The following is a 23,745-nucleotide window of genomic DNA, read 5'->3' on the forward strand; positions in this document are numbered from 1 at the left end:
GACAGGAGACTGTATATTTTTTTAATCCTAAATTTTTGAATCCTGATTTTTCTTCTCCTGGTTCAGAAACACAAATGTGCTTCTTTTTTTTATTTCTAAATTTTTTATTTCAAAACTTTCTTGTGATTAAAAATATTTTCTATCTGTAGGAATTTATACAGAAATCTGGTGAGATCTCTGTGCAAACAAGACGGCGATTGTACAAAGAATGACATTGAATTCTCGACCTGGTATGTATTTATCTGTGATGAATGAACAGTTGTGGTCTTTGATTATTATTAATGCAAATAAGAAGAACAAAAGTATTCATATGATGTCAGTGTGGTAAGTTGAGGTAGGAAGATATTAACACTAGCAGAGATATTAGAAGAAATTCTTTAACAATGTAATACTGAGTTTTTCAAGTGATAAGTTCTTGAGCCCATTTGTTGGAAAAATAAGGTATTTTAGATTTACAATATTTGAATTATAAATATATAAATATATGTGGCTTTCGTATTTTCTTTATAGTATGTATCATTGATTCTTAAAATTTGCTTTTCTGTTTTAAGTGAAGAGCACTGGTCTATGTCTGTGCTCACATCCAACCTGAGTCATAGAAACAAGCATGGAAGCAAACTGAGAGATTTGGGCCTATACTGCCTTAGTTTTGCTGCCTATCTAGTGGCCTGGGGAAGTCACTTAACTTTTTCTGACCTTCGTTTAGTAAAGTGAGCAGTTAGATTAAAATCTTTACATTCTATTCCCATCTAAGAAATGGGATGATTTAAAGAATAGAAAGTTTGCTTATGTTCAACATAACTAAATAAGAGTATACTTTTAGTGATGATGTTTGCTGCTTACAGATTTTTCTTTTCATATTTCAAATTTTCTAATTTTCAAGACTTTTTAAAATATTGCATTCATTAAATTTTTGTTTTCTTCTTGAAATGAGGAAGGAATGTTTACCTATTTTCTTTGGCTGATGTGATATTTCTGCTTGTAAGTTTTAATTTTCATAGTTTAAAAAAAATTGGCTATAATTTTTGGCTTTCTGAAATCCTCCTAAATTTTAGAACAGAAGAGTGATTTACCTGTAGTCATCTTTAAAAAGATATTTTGAAGTCGACAGCAATATTCTAAAGGATCTTCTTGGAGAAAATCAAGAGTAATTAAAATTATTTGAAAAATTTATGCTGCGTTACAGAGAAATTACAAAACAATATAGATTTATTCATGCCTATATTAAAAGAGAGTGCTCTGAATTCTAGAGAGACCTTTTAAAGAATAATAAATAATTACATAGGAAAGTGAGTTTTTGATTTTATATTTTTATCTAATATTTTAGGAAAAAATAGTAATCCAGTGGCAGAGAATTTCCAAGTAGAAGAAGTAAATCTACCAGATAATATCAATAAAGGACAAGGACAAGTCAGAACTCCTTATCTTTCTGTGGATCCTTATATGGTAAGAATCAGGATTTTGTGGCTTGGTGAAAATTAATTTTATTTTTGTATATTTATGTTGCATCTACATTTTATTGTGCAATTCTCGTGATTAACAAATAGTTGGGCAATTATATATTGACACCTGTGGATTACAGATTTACATTTGTTTTTATTCACTAGTGTCATTAAGGAATGTCGTAGAAAGGTTTTCGTAATAGTAGTACATGTGGTTAATCAGGTTCTTCCAAATGTCCAGATCACTTCTCAATAGTAAGTAAAAGTTGAAGATAGTAAATTAGGATGGGAAATTCTCTCAGACTGATCCAGTTTACAAGGCAGGCTCTGCACAAGACTTTCGTTCTTGTTGGTCTCTTTTTGAAAGGAACGGACTCACTTATGCTGCTTCTAGACAAAAGATATTTATTGAAAAGGTATATATGGCCTAGGACTGCAGCTGAGAAGCCATCAGGCACATGGACTTAGATTTTTATAAACAGAGGTAGTTTTACTTCTTCCTTTCCTATATGGATACCTTTTATTTCATTTTTTTGCCCTCACTAGAACCTTCACTCAGTACAGTGTTTATATAGAAGTGACTACAGTGGACATCTTTGTCTTGTTCCTGATCTTAGGGAGAAAGCATTCTGTCTTTCACCATTATATATGATGTTAGCTGTGGGATTTTTGTAGCTTAGATTTGATCAGTTTTATGAGGTTGAGGAAATTTCCTCCTATTCCTAGTTTATTGACTGCTTTTATCATGAGGGGTGTTTTCTATTTTATTGTGGTAAAATATATATGACATAAAATATATCATTTCAACTATTTTTAAGTGTGAAATTCAGTTGCATAAAGAACACACAGTATTGTACAGCCATTACCACTTATTGCTTCCAGAACTTCTTCATCATCCTGAACAGAAATTCTGCGCCTGTTAAACAATAAAATCCTCATTACCCCCTCCCCCAAGAAGGGGTTTTGGATTTTGTCATATGCTTTTTCTGCTCCTATTGAGATGATCATGTGGTTTTTGTTTTTCAATCCATCGATATGGTTTATTACATTCATTGATTTTCAGATGGAATAAATTCCACTTGGTGAGATTCCTGGCATGTAATTCCTTTGATATGTTGCTGAATTTGGTTCGCTACTATTCTTTTCTGGTGATGGTTTACCTGATTTTGGTATCAAATAGGCAAGTTATAATCTCTTTCTGGATTCCTGTTTCTAAACATATACTTGCATTCTCCTTCTTGCTTCTGGGCCTCTTTCTTTGATAACACACCAGTGCCCCTTTTTGCTCATGCCTTGTATTAATCATGCTTCTTATTTTTTGTATTTTATGATGTTTTCATACCTTAGGGGCTTCGTTAATCCTGGAGAGACTGCCTTTCTCAGGGCTAGCTAATTTTTAGAGATAATAAACAACTTGCCTGGGACACACCTTTCATATGTAAATCAATCAATCTAAAACCCATAACTCCAACCACCTCCTTCCTCCAACTCACATACCATCCCGATATTTTCCCTGCCCTAAACCACAAGGCCAGTATGAGGCAACTAGAAACCACCCCTGTAAGCCAGAGCTCACCCAAATTATTCAAACTATTTAATCCTAAATTTACTCAAGCTTGCCTACCCTGCCTTGTGCATTCCTTCTCTCAAACCACAATAAAGACTCTGGGCCCTGCTTTCCTCTTGTTGCTTTTGCCTTCTGACTAACTCTGTTACTTCGCCATGTGGCCCTGCATATGATGTGCCTCTTCATTTGGGAATTATAAATAATAAACTCTTTCTTCAAGGCAATTGTCTTTGTTTCTGTCATCTTACCATAATTGATTAAAACAAAATCCCAGGTATAAATTAAAACAAGCCTTCATATGTGCTGTTCCTCCATCTAAAAGCTTCCTCCCACCTTTTTCTCTTTACCTAGAAATAACCCCTGTTATTCCCTAGAAGCCTGCTTTAAAGAGATTTGCTTTGGTTAAATCACCCTGAACCCTCAGGACAGTCTTTTCTGTTACATTTTCTCAAAACAGTACCTTGACCGTCAGCATTTATCCTAATTGTAATTAACACATATTTGTGTAGTTATTAGAGATCTGTCTTCCCCGATGAAAAGTAAACTTATGAAGACAAAGGTCTTATTTATCACTTTATCTCCAGTGACTAGCATGGTGCTTATTAAGTATTAAGAAAGGAAGAAAATCATTTCTTTCCCCAGGTGGCCTTGTATGGCGTGATGTGCCTGTCCGCTTGGGAACTGTAGTAATCACTTGCCTTCACTAGACATTGATCTAAAAAAATAAAAACCAAAAAACAAAAAACATAACTTTAAAAGGAAAAAAAGGAATCTAATGAACATTAAATCATTGAAATTTTATATCATTCCAAATTTACAGCTAATTTTAATTACCATGCATCTATAGTATTGTACGTGATTACATTTAATGTATATATACTATTTTGATTTCATATTTAAGTGATTTTTATATAAATATCTTCATATGAAAAACTAGTCCAAGTATCATTATTTTGGTAGTTATAGAACATTCTATTTTCTTGACATCATTTGCTTACCTATAGAGAATTACTTGTTCTACTTTTCTTCTTAGCCTTGTTTAAGAGTCAGGTCCTTGGTCTGGCCAGTATCCATGGCTGCTGCATCACCTTCCTAGAATACATGGGAGGGCACACAAGCAGAAGCATAACATATTCCCACAGAAGCTTCTGCCTCAATTTCCTCTTTAGTCTTTTCCTCTGGTGAACTGAACTAAACCATTTGGGGCCCCTTAATTAAACAACCTTCCATCTTTTCGATCTCCTTTCTATCTCCTGGACCATACTGTAGGCCTCTACACCTTGGCTTCATGAGAGAAACAAGAGTGAACCACAGGAAGAAAGCCTTGACTACACAGGAAGTCTTCAGCCTCAGTTCCATGGAAGGGTGTGGTGCGACTGTGGCATTTTGTCTTTGTGAAATATAGAGAACATCCACCTGAGGTTAGGGGTGTGATGTAGTGCTTAGTCGAAGTTTTCTCTATCATTGTGCTTTCATGGGAAATTGAACAGTTGGGGGAGCTTAAAAATGCCTTGGGAATAGGTATTAGCAATGAGGAAGAGGAGTTCGGATGGGATTGTGATAAACAACTGTATTAAAAGTTTCATTTCTTTTTGTTTTATTTCTATCGGGGAAGTAGAATTGCTAGGCCAAAAGACATAAGTGCTATTGTGGTTTTATATGTTACTAGTTTGTTTTCTGTAATATTATCAGCAATATGTAAGTGTATCTAATTTGCTATGATCCATTGAAACTATTGGCATAGTATTTTATATTATTTTTACTAGTGTAATAGATATAATATTACGTAAATTTCTTTAAGTATTTTTAAAAAATTTTTAACAGCTTATTTACATATATAATTCACACATTTAGATGTTCAATTCAGTGGTTTTTAGTCTATTCCCAACATTGTGGAACTATCACCACAATCTAATTTTAGAACATTCTTAAATTCCTTTTTAATTATACTTCTTGTTAGAAGGGTACATTTTTTTCAGGATAAAAAATAACTGAAAGAAAGAGGGAAATGAAGATAATTTTTATGTGATTAATACTTTACTTCACATTACTTATTATATATCTTTCTTTTAGTCACTGGGTAAATTAGTAAACTGGTTCAGTATTATCAGGCAGAATTATTCTAATCAATGTGTCCTTTTTTTCAGCGTTGTAGAATGAAGGAAGACACTGGGGCTGATTATATGAAACCTTGGCAGCTGTCTCAAGGGGTTGATGGTAGAAGTATTGGGATTATAGAAGAAAGCAAACACACAAATTTTACTAAAGGCAATTTTGTGACTTCTTTCTGTTGGCCCTGGCAAACCAAGGTTATTCTGGATAGAAATAGCATTGAAAAGATGATATATAACGTAGAGTATCCGATTTTTTTCCCCCTGTAATTTTTACTTTGTGCATTTGCCATTCACTTCTGTTTGTTATCAAGGAAAACATAAAAGCATATATTTTCTTTTAGATAGCTGTAAAATGTGGAAAGCCTTTGTTTCCTTTCTACTGTTGGCTGTAACTTTATTTGACAGTTCTTAGATTACCAGTGAATGGTGTTACTTTTCATATTTAATTTATTTCCCAAATTTTATATGTATAAAATAAAACCTGAGCGATAAGCACCAAAATATATTTTATACTAAAAATTCTAAGGCCCCTTATGGTTGTATGCTTTAAAGTTTCCTGAGAAATTGTCACTTAACTTAATTCCTTTGGTTTGTGCTTGAAATTCTATCTCGTGTCAGAAATCCTGAGTTCAGCTTCTGTTAGGTTGATGACAAATATTAGTCTGTTTTGACCTACAAAAATTGGCAGCTTCATGTAATTCAACCTAATATACGTCATCAAAGAAATTACTTTATGTCTCTGAACCCCAGTTTCCTTATGTGCAAAATGAAAATAATAGCTATCTTACAATGAATATGAAAATTAAATGCTATGACCAGTGAGATTAAGGTTTTGTAAAAGGATTTATAAAATGTTAGTATTTTTTTATTACACATTTTTATAATTAGTTAAAGGTGGCTCTTAAGATACAAACGACATGGGAGATGTTATGCAATCATTTGTAATACTAGTAAAATACATTTGATAGTACTAGTAAAATAAATTTAACTAGAAATTTCTTAGCAGGAAGTGAAAAAGAAATATTCAGCAGTTTCTGTCTTCTATCATTGTGCTATTATGGGAAACTGAGCAATTGGGAGAGCTTAAAAGAGCTTTGGGAGTAGGTATTAGAAATGAGAAAGAGGAGCTCAGAAGGGACGAAAATGTGATATTTGCCGAACACAAACTTAATTCACACTGTTTTTAAAAATACTAGCTTTACTAATAAATATTACCTACATGAAATATTTCTGTGTACTGTAGACTTTTCTATGTATTGTAGACTTAATTCTTCATTACCTTTATCTACACACCAGATTTAACTGATAGCCATTTAAAATTGCCGAATACAAACTTTTTATTTCTTTTTATTCCATTTTATTTCTTTGTGACATTTTAACTACAAATCAAACTAAGGTAATGAATCTCGATTCCTTTTGGTGGTTTATTACATTTTTACAGAAGTTGTGTTCAATTCCTTAAAAAGTTATTATAAAACCATTATGGTAGGGAGTCTTTCTATATTATTTTTTTTCCAATTCTCCCTAACTCTACAGATAAGAAAACAGACACAGAAGATGTTAGAGCAGTATAATTAATTACCAGTAGGGCCTGGTAAACATATAAACGTAAAATGCTAAAAAGTTAAGAGAGACTTCATTTTATTTTCTAATTAAACTAGAAGAAATTGTATCATCCTTACATTTTTATGGTACATTTTAAGCATGAGTAACGACAACTGTTAGAGTTGTAGCTGATTTTTTTTTTTTTTATATAGATAAATGTTTACTTTGGAACTGCTTAGATTTAAAAACCTCCCAACTTTGCCTAGTGTTTTCCCGTTAAGTCCTTCCTCTTTTTCGACATACTTGGGGCATTGACAAGAAAGAATATTTTGTGTTTTACGTGGAAGTTTTATTTTAAAAGTTTTATTTTGTTTTTACTATAAAGAGAAATGATATTCAGTTGTTTTTTACTTTATTCAACTGAATTAGAGAATTTTAACAAGACTGAAGAATGGTTTACTATTCTAGAAACTGTATTGGGTTATTAGTCTGCTTGTACCGCTGGTGGCTTAAACAACAAAAATTTATTTTCTCACAGCTCTGGTGGCTAGAAGTCTGAGATCAAGGTGCTGGAAAATTTGGTTTCTGGTGAAGTCTCTCTTCCTGGCTTGCAGATGGCTGCCTTCTCGCTGTGTCCTTACGTGACATTCAGCCTTTCCTCCGTACATGTGCAGAGAAAGTGATCTCTGCTGTCTCCTCCTCTTTTTATAAAAACATATAATCCTTTATACATATAATCCTTTCGGATTAGGTCCTCACCCTTAAGACCTCATTTAACCTTAATTATCTCCTTAAAGGCCCTATCTTCAAATATAATCACATTAAAAGTTAGTCTTCAAGATATGAATTTTAGGAGTGTCCATGGAGGAAATATTGAAACCTGTAGAGGATTTTTATAAGAATATGAATCAAACTGATGACAGTTGCTGGGAAGCAAGATCTCAAATGTCCAGAGAATTTCAGTTTTGCAGTTTCTTTTATGCATTTTGAAATTACGGAGGGGAAAAAGCAAAGCAAAGATTGGATTACAGGATAGTTAACAAGATTATGTGCTCTCTTGAGAGTGGTTACTCTTACTTCAAAGGTGTGTCAACCTCAGTGCACAAGAACAGTGGACAGGGCTTGCTTAAAACAAAGATAAACCTCTTACTAAAGAAGTTACATACCAGAGGTTTGACTACCCACCATGACCTTTCCAGTGAGGAATTTATGATCACATCACCTATGAGGTTACTTTCTGTAGAACATCTTTTTCATCCACAGGAGGACACAATTCAGTGTATAGCAGCTTGTCTCGGTGCTCCTTGCTGAGCAGCGCCTAGACTCACACTGGAGGCAGCTGGCCTCGGTTTCTAGTGTGGCCTTTTGAGGAAATTATAAGCACAGCGTCTGTGGATTGCTTGCTGAATCTTAACAGGTGGCCCCAGAGGGGCAGAGGCTTGAGCTAAATTTGGCCTACAGCTGAACCCCTCTCAGGATTGTGCCACTGGACACCTACTTCACAAATCCACACTAATAAGACTGGGACACTTAGGAGCTTTGCTTAGTACATAGAAACATAGACTGAAAGGCAGCCAAAATGGGAAGACAAAGAAGCAGAAACCATATGAGAGAACAGAACAGAGATCCAGATATAATGGAGTCAAATAATCTAACAGACACACAGTTCAAAGCACTGATTATAAAGATGCTCAATGAACTTTTGGGAAGTGTAGATAAATTCAGCGAGAACTTCAACAAAGAGCTAAAAAACATAAAAATGGAAATAGAAATTATAAAAAAGAACCAATCTGAAATGAACACATTATCTGAGATGAGAAGTATATTAAATGGAATAAACAAAGGAATAAACAAAGTGAATAAAGAAAAGGATCAAATTTCCTATATAGAGAACGAGAAACCAAGGACACACAATCAGAATGGCAAGAGATAAGATGCCAAGGCTATAAAAATAATTTAAGAAACATATGAGACACTATTAAGGGTTCAAATATCCATCTGATCGGCGTAACTGAAGAAATCAAGATGTTGAATAGCTGTTTGAAGAAATAATGATGGAGAACTTCCCTAACCTGGTGAAGGAAATGGATATAAAACCCCAGGAAGCTCAGAGAATTCCCAAAATCAGGGAACCAAAGAGGCCCACACCAAGACACATCATTATTAAAATGCCAAAGCTTAAATACAAGGAAAGCATATTAAAAGCAGCAAGAGAAAAACAGATAGTTTTCCTCATAAGGGAAAACCCAGAAGACTGGCAGTTGAGTTCTCAAAAGAAACTATGCAGGACAGAAAAGCTTGGCAAAAAATATTCAACAGAATGAAGACCTAGGATCTACAACCAAGAATACTTTATCCACCAAAGCTATCATTTAGAGTTGAAGGACAGATAAAGAGCTTCCCAGACAAAAATAAGCTGAAGAAATTTATTACCACCAAGCCCGTATTACAGGAAATTTTGGAGGAACTTCTTTAAGAAGAAAAAATATGTATCAAAAACAGGAATAAAGAATGGTAACAACTACCTTCCTATCAATAAGTACTTTAAATGAAAAAGAATTAAGTGCTCCAACCAAAAGATAGAGTGGCTGAAAGGATAAGAAAACAAGATCCCTACATATGAAAATGAAGGGGATAGAAAAAGATATTGCTTTGATGGACCTAGAAGGTATTGAAGTTGGACAGAGGAAGATAAACACTATATGATTGCACTTATATGTGGAATCTAAGGAATAAAAAGAACAAACTAATCAAAAACAGACTCACAAATAGAGTGGAAAATTTGGTGACAGACAGAGGAGAGGAGGTACTGGGGGGCTGGGAGAATGGGCTGAAGAGTTAAAGAAGTACAAATTAGTAGGTGATAGATGGTCACGGGGATGGGGAGCACAGTGTAGAGAATGTACTTAGCATTAACACGCTGGCTAAGTGGAGGGTCAGGGGAGGGAGAGAGCAATTGGGGAGATCGTTTTATGAACTATATAGATGTCTAACCAATGCAGTGTATTCTTGAAACTAATTAAAATAAATAAATTAAAAATAAAAACAGAAATTCCTACTGTTATTTTTAAAAGGTGTGTATTTCATTTTAGGTAGACCCACAACTTGTGAATGGACATGTTTCATACTTTCTTGGAGCTATAGATTTGACATCCTTTACTGGAATACAAGAAAAAGGTCATGTAACTGCTGGAGCTAATCAGACAATGGTTGTTAGTAGGGCTGCTGGTGCGTGTGGATCGTTGGCTGGGCAGGTAAATTTTTTGAGCATTATTTGATTTTCTAAAAAAGTAGTCATAATTGAATCTTTGGATACATGTATATAATTTAAAATATAAAATTGAACAAATTTATATGATTCTACAGATTTCTGGTAGAAATGAGTTTATTATCTGCTTAGATTATCTTTATAACAACATGAAAAATGTTGTAGATTTTTGTATCTTTTTCCTATTAATCAAAAATAGACATGGTAAATGCTGGAGCATTGCTCTATTCAACAATATAAGAAAGAAAATCAGAGTACCTGTCTGGAATCCATGCACGAAAAAACAAACTCATTTTATATAAAAAAAAAATTTCAAATAAGGAAGCACTTATTGGATTCTAGAAATACAGTAAATATTATGACAATTTTATAAAGTGCTTTGTTTTTTTATAAAAACGATATACTTTATACTATGAAATCATTGAAACGAAACATTTTATCTTAGTAGTGATTTTAGTTACAGGCCTGAAAAATATTTTAAAAAAAATTTTTAAATGATATTTATTGGGGTGACATTGGTTAATAACATTATATAAATTTCAAGTGTACAACTTTATAATATGACATCTATATAATCTATTGTGTGCTCACCACCTGGTCTGTCCTCCCCCAATCTTCCCTTTCCCTCTAGTAACCACCATTCTTTTGTTTGTATCTATGAATTTTTTATTTGTTTGTTCATTTTGTTTATTTGTTGCTTTTTGTTTTGTATACTGCATATGAGTGAAAACATATGGTTCTTCTCTTTTTTCGTCTGACTTATTTCACTTGGCATACATAATAGTCTCAAGATCTAACCACTGAAAAATATTGAAGTGCAAGTTAGTGATGTTTTGGGTCCGACTATTTCCTTTACGAAATCAGCTTTAAATGGTGAAATTTTAACATTCAAACTAAGTTAATTTTATTCAGTCTTAATGCTTTTAAGAATGACATTGTATTTGTTCTGTTTCAAATTACTTTTAGCTGAAAGCCCTGTAATCTAACCTAAATTGTGATGAACATTTTCATATACTTGTAATATCTTTTATGCTTTCACATTTTAAAATTTAAATGTAACAATAGAAAGTTGTTTAATTTTCAAAAATTCCCCCCTGGACTGACCATTTGATAGGCCTGTTCCAGAGTGGTGGGAATTTGTGGAACATATAAGAAGTGCCTCCTTTTGACCTCAGAACTGGGCTTTGATGATGAAATTAATTATAAAAATGGGAATGTGGCAGAACAGCTCCGTGAATTATGCCCAGCTGGAGTAGATGTTTACTTTGACAATGTTGGTGGTGACATCAGTGATGCAGTGATAAGTCAGGTTGTTTGCTGATTTGTTTGTTATAAATTTGAATACTCCCTTTTATTTGATGTGATATTGCTTTACCTGATACTGAGAGAGAGAAAAAACTTTATAAAACTGTAGGGTTTACTGTGAAAAATAACTTGATGATAAGTACTGTAATTGATACAGAAGTGCTTGCTGATATATCTACTTCTGTTTGCTTGCAGTTTTGCACTGTGAGCATCAATTTCAGTTCTTTGCTAGTAATATTATATTTTTCACCTGCAATTTATTTTTGTGAAAAATTAAGTTGTACAAATGGTGAAGTTCGGATTCCTAACTCACCATCAACCAACTCTAGTCATGGCCCCTGACTTTAGGTAGAGAGTAGATTTTCATAGATTGCAAGTTTTAACATCTTTTTATTGACAATGTTATAAATATCAACATCAGCTATTAACAATTAACACTACATTGTCTTTTACTATATGTAAAATTATTTGTAGTCAAAGTTAAATTATTTAAATCCAAAGAAATACTTTACTACTACTGATGAAAGTAGCAACAATGACAGCTAATATAATTCTTTTGCTGATTACCGAACTCTCATTTACCACTATGTTCCTTTGGAGTGGACTTATTTTCCAGCAAATTAAAACTCTTAAACATATAATGAGTACATTTAAAACAAAATTAATTGGCACTAAAGGATTAAATACAGTAGTCATGGAGGCTTTCTTTGAGATAGCCATAAAATCATATATATAGGAGAGGGATATATCTCAGGGTATAATCATTAGTTTTCTCTGAACAGATGAATCAGAATAGGCACATCATCCTGTGTGGTCAAATTTCTCAGTACAAGATGTGCTTTATCCTCCACTACCCCCTGCTGTAGAAGCAATCCTGAAAAAAACATCACAAAGTGTGTTCTGCCCTTTCTCATTACCAAATTCAAGAGGTTTAAAGATCATAGATTACTTGAAATGTATTGTTCTTCATGTATAAGTCTTTATTATTAAATAAAACTCGAAAATATCCATTTTAAGTCAGTTCAATATTTAAGGTTTGATTGGGTTAACTAGCTTCCCTGGCAGAAAACTTTTAAAAATGCAGCTTTTCTATCAGTCTTTTGCAACTCCTTTTTTTGCAAATGATAGAAACTCAATCATATTGGCTTAAGTGCACAGGAAATTTATTGGCTCATGTATCTGAGAAGTACATTAGTACAGTACTAGCTTAGATTTGGCTGGATAAAGAGTTTGCATAGTGGTGTCACGACTCAGTTTTTCTCCACCTCTGGCTGTGCTTCCTTCTGGGTTGGCTCTGCTCCCTTGCAGGAGCAGTGAGAGGATGACTCGTTATCTCTTAAATTGTATTTTACTAGTTTAGCAATCCAAGCAAAAAGAGAACAGCTCTCTTATTGTGGTTTTATCAAGTCCCAAAGCTGATACTTATCGGCTCAGACTGGCCAGGTCACATGAGGATAGGGAAAGGAAGTTACCCACAAAGTAAAATCAGTGTTAGTACCACAGTGCTATTACCTAGATGTTAGGCAGACAAAACAATAGAAGTGCGCTACACTTATACCTGTAACCACACCTAAAACTGTATTTGACCAGATTCTGTGCGATTAAGTTCTAATGTTTGAAAGATTAACAGATATTAAAGTTCTGGAATGATTTGATTTTGGACACTTTTACTCCCTTACTAGTTTCTGATTATTATTCTTTTCTTTCCCACTACAGAGAAAGATTTCTGTTGTTAAATTATAAGGACAAATTTGAGTCTGGTACTCTACAGCTGAGTCAGTGGTTTAAAGAAGGAAAGCTAAAGGTAGAATTTGCTTCTATTCTTTATCAATATTATTCTTCCTGCTATTTGATAAATTTTTGTATTATTTGAATTTATTATAGCAAATGTACTAGTTTCATAATAAAAATTTCTACAAAAGGAAAGTGTACTAAATATTGTAAATTAACTTTACTTCCTGGGCGAGTATAACCTTCTAGTTGAGAAACCCTCTCTTATTATTCCCTTTATCTAAAATTTTATTAGCCTTTATCTTTCTTAGATTGTAAGATCAATAGGATTTTCCCCCAAATTGGAATGCTACTATATGTTAGAAGCTGTCCCTTCTCGAAAATCTTATAAATACCTCCTAGTAGTACCCCTACCTCTCCAGTACCATACTTCTTTCCTGCCCTCCCAGGACATTCTGATATATCTCTTGGTTGTTGGTTGAAAATTAGGAGTTATTAATCTGGGGTTCGGAGTATAACATGAACCTAGCATGTTCTTGAAACCTACAAATGATAGGCAAAGTTATATGTGTGTGTGCTTATATACTTTGTTTTTGGAAAGGAGGGTGTATAGCTTGTGCTGTTACCAAGTGAAGATTAGATAAAGGGAAGATAGGATTTTATTTTAAAAAATTAATTGATAGGAAACCTTTCTGGGCTACCTACATGAAATGAATATTTTTAGACTGAAAGTGCTAAAAAGTATTGCTGTTTTTTTTTTACAAAAATGGGAATTATTAAGGAGAAACTTTGAAGTCTAAGATACTAAATATAGTTATTTTGATTTACAGATCAAAGAAACTATGATAAGTGGATTGGAAAACATGGGAGGTAAGATGAATGTAGATTTATTTACAATATATATGTCTTCAGCACAAATAATCTTTTTTCTTTTAATTCTACTTTTGTTTTTTCTTTTGAAATTCTTTCTTGTAAAACTATCCTATAGTTTTCCTTAAATATCTCAATCAAACTCCATGAAAGTTAAACTTAGTGGTATTTAAGAGGTATTGTTTTCACATTTCAAATCATAAAGTGTTTTTGTGAACAGCTTGTGAAAAAAGTAAGAATCATGAAAGTCATTTAGCTGACTCTAGGTAACTTTTTCAGATTGATTGAATGGCTCTAAGTCATCATCAAATTATAATAAGCAAATTGATTTATTTTCTTTTTCAGAAAAAAATTTATTTTGTTAATGTTTACTAAACAGAAATATAAATTTCACTTATTTTTCTGGCATAACAGATGTGTATTTCACTTTGTAAAATGTTATAAGATATTTAATATTTTTAACTGTTATTCAAATATTGTTTTTGCTGGCATTTTATTTTTCTCTAGTCTTCAGACTCTGTAAACAGTGAACATTGATGTGAATACCAATTAAACATTTCTAATTTGGATAAAAACAATTTTTTAAGATCTTAATTGGGTGAGTTGTCCTGTAACTTTGTGTTTTACTTGAGTTTTTATCATACCATTTACTTCAATACTTAATATTAAAATATCTGAAGTAATTCAAATTAATTGTCTAACCTACTGATAAACATATATGATAGTGACATTTATGTTTTCAGATAATCTAGTTTTTTTTTCTTTCTAGCTGCATTGCAGTCCGTGATGACAGGAGGCAACATTGGAAAGCAGTCAGTCTGCAATCCAGAATAAACTTCTTTGTAATCTCTATAAATGTCTTCGTCAAGGAAATACACAGATTTATTTCCATTTTGCAAAAGATTTTCAAGATACATTTAAAAGACCTTAAGAGTACAGATGGCTTGATTTAAATGTGATTAGAGGTGATTTTTTTAGTTGCATAACATAATTCTTTACTATTATCTTCAATATCATGTATGCAGTCTACAGCCAACATGATTCTTTACAATAATAGATTGAATTCAATGTGTTTTTCTTCCTTTTGCTAAAACTAATATTACATGTGATATTTTTATCAGATGTTCTGAAACCACTGGAGATTTGATACACTGTTAATGGATCATACAAAACAGATTTTTAAAATTAATAACATTTATTTAAAATGGAATGCTTGAGAAGGCACTTAGTAAATATTTGTTGAACTGTAAGTGCTTTACATAATTCTTGAACTGAAATTTGGATTAAGAATAGCATTTGGATAGCCTTTACATTTTGTAGATGGAAAGGGACTCAATGGCAGGGTGTTTGTATAGGGGATTGGGGGAATTCAGAGCTTATGGAACAGTTTTTGGGGTAGGAATGCAGAGGCTTTGTGTTAGGAGTAGTTTGAGAACTGAGGTTGGTTAGGTTGATGGAGAGACTAGATTTACTACAGGAGATGATCTGTTCATGTTCTGCCAAATAGTTTACTGTATAGCCTAAAAGCTCTAATATTTATTGATAAAAGCATGTTTATTTTAGGTTAGCAGGGACATACTGTCAAATACTAAAATTTTCAACCGCAGATAGAAATATCACTTGGAGTTTTAGGTGCTTAAAAAGATTTAAACAAGACAGCTTCAGAAAATGACAAGACTGACTGGACAAATTAACAAGTGGTTATAACCATGAGTGTGCAAGACTGACTAATGTACCTTTAAATAGTTTGTTTTCATTGTAATCAACCCTTTAAAAACAAAAAAATTGTGGAGCTAGAGGGTATTGCGATGAATAAAATGGGAAGGATAAAGACAAATATCACATGATTTCATGTACATGTGGAATCTAAAGAACAAATAACAACAAAAGCAGTAATAAACTCATAGATACAGAGAATATTTTGAGGGCTACTAGATGGGAGGGGGCGTTGGGGAAGTGAGAAAAAGGCAAAGGGATTAAGATGTACAAATAGTTACAGAATAGACATAGAGATGTAGCGTGTAGCATGGGGAAGAGGGTTAATAATGTAATTAATGTGTAAGGGGGAAGAGGGGTACTAGATTTAGTGGGGTGATCACTTTGTGAGTTATATGGGTCTCTGATTACTAGGTTGTACAACTGAAACTGGTATATTATTGTTTGCTAACTATAGTTGAAAAAAACTCATTGAATTATACAATGTAAATATGAGCAACTAACTGTCTACTATGTATCAATAAAGCTGGGCGAGGGGGAACAGTAAAATTGAAGATATTCTTCTGAGTGTTGTGCTGGTTTGTGATCACCTGTTTACACACTGCAATATAAAAAATTTTTATTATGGTGAAATTGGTTAAAGAAATCCAGTAAGTTTCAAGTGTACACTTCAACAGTAAGACATATATAGTGTGTTCATGTAATATATTTTTGTTGGCAATATCTGTAAAAAGTAGATTCAAATTGTGTTAGTAATCAATCACTCCAGTTGACTTGAGTGGCTTCTCTTCTTTCTTGTCTTATACTTTTCCTGCACCGTTCCATTTCTAGAGAGGGCCTCACCTTTGTAAATTGATAACTCTCAAATCTACATCTCTATTTTTGACCTCTAACTTAAGCTCCAGACCTTTACCTCTAAGTAAATATCTCCTTTGCATCTGGGACAGATAAATTTGCTTTACTTGAAGAGGAATTATTTCCCCCTGAATCGTGTTTCTCTTTTGTTTTTTAAATCACCATCGTTTGTGTACCCAACTACTCTCTCATCCGTTAATACACCTGTCATCAAGGCTGGTCTTTGATCTCGAAATTGCCTTTCTGAGAGAACTCCACTGCCACTGTCTTCGTTGAGTCCCTCATCCTTCAGCAAGCAGCAGTATTAAAAAAACTAGTAATTTCAAGAAGTCAGATTCATAAAGTTCAACAAGTGGTGGCATCCAGCTTGGAATTCGTGTTCTAGTCCCTAGTCAGGACGGCAGAGAGCTCTTTACATCTAATTATATGGAAACTAGACTCTAGGGATTTCGTATTCCAAAGAAGTTCTACACAAGTCTCACTTCTCATCTGGTACCGTATACAATGCAGATTCTGCAAGTTCCCTTTTCGGGCAGTGAAGCTTCAAGGTCCTCATCATTGAAAACTCTGATACATGTTTAGTGACCTTTTTCGCTTACCTCCATTGTAACTAGTATTGATCTCAGCTGACAGGAAAAACTACCCATACGCTGCTGCAAGGAAGCAGTGACGTCACGGCTAGAATTAACCGACCCCGTTTTACCGGGCATCGCAGATCACAGAGCCCCGAAGGTGAGACAGAATGAGTGGGAGGCAGGAGACCGCGGCTCCTTCCGTCCCGGCGCAGAGCTGTGCGCCGCAGGCCCAGTCGGAGCTGCAGCTCTTCGGGGAGAAGCCCGCTTGCGGCGGCCCCAAACCGCCTGGAGGCGAGAAAGTGGGTGTGTGCGTCGGGGGGCGGCCAAACTTCCTGTCCCGCGCTCGAGCTGCTTCCGGCAGGAGCCGGAAGACGCTATGTGTGGACGGAATTCGAGACCGACTGACGGACGGACGGCTGCCCCGGACGGGAAGGTGAGCTGCGGGGTGGGCCAGACCGTACCGCTAGGCTAGGTGGTCCCCGAGAGGGTGGGAGCCAGTATCGGCTCTTCAGGGGCTCGGGTCGAGTTCGCCCCCGGAGAGGGCAGGGAAACCGCCCCCCTTGGAGACCCCTCCGGGATCTGGCGGGCCCCGGGAGCGGTGGGGCTGAAGCCCCACGGCTTCGATCCTTACCCTCCCTGGGTTGGGGGCCGATTATTCGGCTCCTTTGCTTGGTTTTGGGGCCTGAGCATGGGAACAAGAACGTCCTGAGGAAGCCGGAGTCAGCGAATCCCTTGGGCGGGGGCTCCCAGACTGTACCCGCAGCCGGGGCCTGCCCGCGGACCTTGAGGCCTTACACTGAGGCCGTTGTAATGGGGGAAAGAGGATGCCAAGGGGATTCTGCCCTGGATATTTCATCCCAGAGCTGCCCTCTTCTTTCATATGTCCACTTACTTTCTGGGTCTAGAAGAAGGAAGGCTGCAGACTCGGAGAGGCTGGGCTGCCGGTTTCTCCTTCGACTGTCATTTCAGGGCGGGGTTTGGGCTGTGAGTGTTTACCGCTTGTATGCATTTAGCAGGTCGAATTTATTCTCTGAAGTTTGTTCAGAGAAAAGAATTCAGTTAGTTTATTAAAGTTTTTCTCACTTGTTCATGAGGCTCTAAAATGCATTTAGGCACTATTTGGAAGTTAAATATTATTAAGAGTTTAGGACCTAAGAGTTTGTACTTCTTCACTTTGGTAAAGGGTCAACACAGCGTATTTGCAGAGAATAAAAGCAACATTTTGAAATAAAGTCAGGGACATTTTGTTATGAAGGAAAGAAAATCCACTTTATGTTATCTTAGTGCGGACAGAGTAAAGTCAACTAAACTAGCAGTCGAGGTTTAGGTTCTAGTTTTTAAAGTTGCATTAAGCAGATGTCTAATTTTTGGCAAGTTACTTAATCTGTAGCTTTTGGCTTTTTCTCTGTAAACTAAGGGGTTTACCTATTTAAATATTTCCTGAATGCTTCCTTTGTGCACAGCATTGTGCTAGGTTAATGGAAGAAGGGTGAGTAAATTCAACAAACCTAACCAGTGAGAAAAATTTGCATGTAAACAATGAACACCCAAAGGGGGATGAAATAAACTGTGTTGTGAAAACACCAAGGTTAGGACAGATTTATTCTGACTGGAGGGAAAGGTTCAGAAGAGAGTCTTCATGGAGGAGATGGCATTTGAGTTGGATTTTAAAGGCTGGAAAGGATTTCACAAAATCAGAACTGGTTTGGGGGTGTTTGTTACTGATTGAAGAACTATCCCAAGCAAAGACCTTGAGCACTGACATGGGTTGGTGTGTTCACTTAATAGCCAGTCAAGTGTGGGCTGGAGTAGAGAGTTCATTGAGTAATATAGTGGATGCTGCAACTGGAATGGTCTTTGAGGACATGTAGAATATTTGAAATGCCATGCTTAGGAATTTCACTAGTATTCTGAGGCAGTGAACTTTGAGTAAGGGGCGTAATATAAGCATTTCTGTGTTTTGGAAAGATGGATTAGAAAGGAGAATTTTAATGGCAGGGTGGCCAGTTAGAAGCCTATTTTAATAGTGTTGTTGAAAGAGAATGAGAGACTTAAATAGGGTATTACAATAAAAACAAATCTGAGGGAATCAGAACCTCTGGGATTATTTAAATATGGAGGAGGAGGTTGTTAAAGACCTAGAATTTGCAACTGAGAGGAAGATTGAGCAATAATTGAAATGGGTAATATAAGAAGAACAGGTTTGGTGGGAGAGATGATATCTAGATTTTGGATATCCATGTAGAGATACTAGCAAGCAGTTAGAAATGAAAGATTGGAGTTCAGAAGAGAAGTCAGGAATAGAGACAAAAATTCGGGTGTCATGTACGATGTCATTCATTCATATACAAGTATTCAGTGCACACTAGGTGCTTACAGGGAATCTTGTATAGAAGCCTTTTGAGCTCATAGTAAAGACAACCTTTAGAGCTTCACAGTATCAGAAATGATATAGTAGTGAATAAGACTAGTTTTGTTTGTGGAGCTTACAATTTAGGGGAAGGCAAGACAAAAAATGAATACTATATAAAGACAAATGAAAGGATTAGAAATTGTGGTAAGTGCTACAATGGAGACAGTAGAGATAGAAAATAAAGGTGAGGGTATAGAGAGCTTTCTTTGGATAAGGAATCAGGGCTAGCCTTTCTAAATGAGTTAATAGTTAAACTGAGCTCTGAAGAATAATAAAAAAAAGCTAAGCAATGGAAGAGAGGGATGAAGGCATTCCTACGTAGAGGAAATGTCATGTGCAAATCCCTAATATAGGAAAGAGTTTAATGTGTTCAGGGAATTAAGGGGGATTCATCTGGCTGGAGCCTGGTGAGCAAATAAGGGAGGATGACTGGAGTGTGGATGGAGAGGCAGGACTAGCTCACATTGGTTCTTATAGGCCAGGATAAGGAGTTTGGATTTTTTCTAGATGCATTAGAAAGCCTAGAGAAGAGTTTCAAGCAGAGAAGTGATTTAATAGGATTCTCATTTTAAGATGATATTTACTGCTGTGAAGAGAATAGAATGGAGAGTGACAATGGTAGAAGCAGGGAGTCAGTTAGTAGGCAGTAACAGTACTTTAAGGCAAGAGTTGATGGTGGCCTGGAGTAGAGTGGTGGCAGTAGAGAAAGAAATAGGCGGATTTGCTATATTTCCTCTTTTGAAGATAGAATAAATAGGACTTGTAACTGGATTGAATATTGGGAGCAAAGGAAAGAAAGTAATAAAAATTACTCCTAAATGGTGTAATTACTACTAAATAGTGGTCCTTGAGTAAAGGATTGTAGTGAGAGGGGCTAGCAGGGAATGATGGTAAACAGGCTTGGGAGAGAATTCATTTTGGACATGTTAAAATTAAGACACCAGGTTAAAATGTTAGGTAGAAATGTCGAGTATGCAATTGTATATACAAGTCTGCAGCTCAGGGGAGATATCTAAGCATCTAAGCTATAGATAAAAATTTTAAAGACTATATCATTTTAAAGCCAAGGAATGTATGAGTTCACACTAGGGAGAAAGTGTAGCAAGCAAAGAGGTCCTCAGTACTATACTGAGGAACTTTAATATTTAGAAGCTGAGTGCAGGAGGAATATAGGGGTTATCAAAGGAGACTAGAGAAATGACCAGTAAGGTAGGAGCGAAAGGAACATGTATCTTGGAAGCAAAGAATAGTATTTGAGGAAGGAGGCAGTGCTTCTGAGAGATAATACTAGTATAGCTCTTTGGTTGCAGGTGACCAGTTTACTTCAGGAGAAGAGGAATTTATAACAAGGATGTGGGCAGCTCACAGGACCAAAGGAAATGCGGAAGGCCCTGGCTTTATAAAAGACAGGGATATGAGCAGCCCCAGGGGAGGTTGCTAACTGTATTACTGGAATGAATGGCTTGCTGCAGTAGTTTTCAGTCCTTAGTTCCTTCTTTTAGAATTCGTATTCTGAGGAAAAGTGTCTGATTTGTTCAGCATAGGTCATGTGTCCAACAGTTTGGCCACGGTAGAAAAGAATACCTTAATCTGCAGTCCTACCAATAACATAATCAATGGGGGAGGGGTAGATCCCCAAACAAAATGTGGGTGCTTTCACTCAAGCAAGGGAAATTAATATGAGACAATCAAAAACGATAGTTGCCCATTGCAGAGGCCAAGTAAGATGAGGACAGCGAAGTGTCCATTGGATTTGGCAACATGAACCTCATGGGTAATCCTTTCAATTGATGGGGTAGGATTGTGTTTGGAGACAACTCTTGATGAATTTGGCTCTGAAGGATTGTAGAGAAATGGGGAGATGACTGGAATAAAAATCAGGGCTGTGGGAATGGAGTATCCCAGAAGATCCTGGGAAGAGAAGGGGGAAGGCCCTGGGGTAAATCGTACAGATTCATTTGGCTTCACAATTGTATATTCCAAATTTTTTTCATCAGTGCCTGTTATCACTTTATCATTGGAATTTAATCAACCCCCATAATATGCTAGATATGATATAGAAAGTTCCCTGTTTTTTCTGCTCCTAGCACTACCATTTATACTAAAAATGTAAACTGCTTTTTTTTTAATTAAAAATTTAAGTCTTTGTTATTCACTACTATTAATAGAATTTGTGTTTTCATTTTTTAACCATTACTGACTTGCTGGGTCTATATCTGTGGTCAGCCACAGGTAGAGATGGAGGGAGCTGAGAAACAGATTGGCCCATGGTGAGAGGGCTAGTCCCTTTTGGTTGCACTTACGTGCTTTATTTTAACTTTTGTGAATGGTGACCAGTTGGGGGAGCAGTGTTTCTCCATTTCTTCCCCACTTTCTGCTTTTTTCTGAAATGGGGGTCAAGGTCAAGGTATTGTCTACCTCCTTTAAGTTAGAGCAGTAGTGATATTCTGGGCCTTGTGTTTTAGAGGTTAACACAATGATATTCTCTTTCTTTTATGAGGCAGAGTAGTAAAAGCCCCTGGTCATCTTTCCCTTTGGACTACACTGCCTTTTCTATGGCAGTCAGTACTGAGGCAAGAGTCCCATATTACCTCTGTTCCCCTATGGCTTGTTTACTTTGGATTGGTTTTTCCTTCCAGTATTTCCCCATGTGGCCTGCATTGGTCTTAGGCCATCGCTACCATAGGGAAATGGTATTAACATTAATTCCTGTCCTGTGCGTGAGAGTTCTGCATTGGATTTTGGGAACAAAAACTTCCTTTCTTTGCTGGTGATTGCCTAGAGTGTAGTATTTTCCTCTGAAGGCCTCACAGGGAGGGCTTGAGGACAGGATTCCAGTCACTTAATTTCACTAAGACTTCTATCAATGGTAATTGCTGATGGTAATATATGTTAATAGCAGGTTTATATATATGGCTTTACATTTTATGGCTGATTCTATGTTGAACGTATGTATTTTGAAGATATTTTGAAGGTACTTTAATAGTGTTTTTCAGTCTGTGGGAAACAATATGTTAGTAGTTTGTGAGATCAATTTAGTAGGTTTTATTTTTAAAAAATTCAGAGTGCATGAGAGTAGTATAGGTTAGTATTGTTTCATGAAAATGTTATTTGTGTTTGTCTCTGTGTGTTTCATTTACTGGGTTATAGAAAATGTATCATTGTGAGTTGCAGTCAAAAAAGTTTGAAAACCACTTTTCTAGGAAATTTGGATTCACTAATAAAAGGCAGAGTTCTTAACCTTGTATAGTATACTAAGTGATAGATTTACTTGTTTCTTAAGCACTTATGCGGAACTTTATCTCTGAGGAATTTTATAATTATTTCTATTGATTGATGTGAAAATAATTCTAGGGTAGATCCGTGGTCATTTCTGTATTTCAGATGAGTTTCCTAGGACCAAGAAGATGAGTAGCTTGCCTAGGTCTCAACAAACAATTCAGAGGCAGAATTTAGATTCCTGCTCTAGAGACTTTGGTGTTTTGTTTGTTTGTTTTTGTTTTTTAAAACATACCTCAGCTTCTTTATTTAACTTGTTCAGCTGTTTGGTATTAATGCATAATTTGCTGGATGATGTTGAGTGTACTGTTGAAAAAGGATGAAGCTTATTAAACTTCAGTTCCCAGGATTTATTTGGCTAAAAAAGGAGAATTGTTCTCAGGATGGTCCTGATCATAGAGATCTCTGTTTTCCTAAATCTTCTTTGTAGTTGAATTCTCTAATTACTCATTCCCAAAACTTATCAGTGTTTCTTGTTTTTTGCTTTGGTTCTTTGCAAAGGTTTATTACCTGCATTCATTTTAACCTTTAGGCTGACTATGAGATAACATATTTAATAATAGCAGTGACAGGGTTGGTAGATTGCTAAAAAATAATATGTGCTGGACCAAGGTGTTTTGTTTTCTTTGGTTGGTTGTTTATTTGTTTTAAGCAGCCTAATATGCTCTGATGGCCATAGGGAACCATGCAACACAGTAAAATTTAGTTGTTGCCATAGGGTCTGAATAGTACTACTTAGACCAATTCCTGAGTTTCTGAGATCAGTATTTGAACTCTATCTAGAGCCAAGATTCCTTATTAATGACTGGTGGAAAATATGATTCAACAAGCCTGGCCTTGGTTGCTGATAGTAAAATGTCATCTCTTCTATTATGTATGGAGCAAAATTAGTAATTTTTCTATTTAAAGGGAAATAGGATATAAATTTTGCCTGTTCACCAGCTAAAGATAAAAGTGAACAAATATTACTGTCCACATTAAAGAACTTTGGGTGATGTACATTGCATTTCTAATCTCTTATCTTAATTAATAGTTTTAGGAAGCCTGAAAGAAAAATTTCCTGAG

General features: G+C 35.4%; 2 protein-coding genes across 5 annotated transcripts in view; both read left to right on the forward strand.

Annotated features, from left to right (window-relative positions):
* The first annotated feature begins 202 nt into the window (after positions 1-202).
* On the forward strand, positions 203-14,951 carry PTGR2 (prostaglandin reductase 2). The gene is given in 11 exon segments (XM_039884347.1): positions 203-230; positions 1,328-1,446; positions 5,157-5,360; positions 9,761-9,935; positions 10,903-10,913; positions 11,051-11,245; positions 12,024-12,069; positions 12,072-12,138; positions 12,958-13,045; positions 13,803-13,842; positions 14,612-14,951. Coding segments are annotated over 11 exon segments (1,032 nt in total). The 5' UTR covers positions 203-208; the 3' UTR covers positions 14,677-14,951.
* A 2,287-nt stretch (positions 14,952-17,238) lies between these two features.
* Positions 17,239-23,745, forward strand: part of ZNF410 (zinc finger protein 410) — a 31,603-nt gene continuing 25,096 nt past the window's right edge. For 2 of the 4 annotated variants that reach the window (XM_039883767.1, XM_039883770.1), the window contains exon 1: positions 17,293-17,421. The gene's annotated coding sequence lies outside the window, so the exon portion shown is untranslated. Of the gene's footprint in view, positions 17,422-23,745 lie in introns of all 4 variants that reach the window. The other 2 variants (XM_039883769.1, XR_005657515.1) reach the window with 2 other exon arrangements.

Source organism: Pteropus medius, unplaced genomic scaffold (assembly GCF_902729225.1).
Source record: "Pteropus medius unplaced genomic scaffold, Ma_sr-lr_union100, whole genome shotgun sequence".
NCBI classification, from domain to species: Eukaryota; Metazoa; Chordata; class Mammalia; order Chiroptera; family Pteropodidae; genus Pteropus; species Pteropus medius.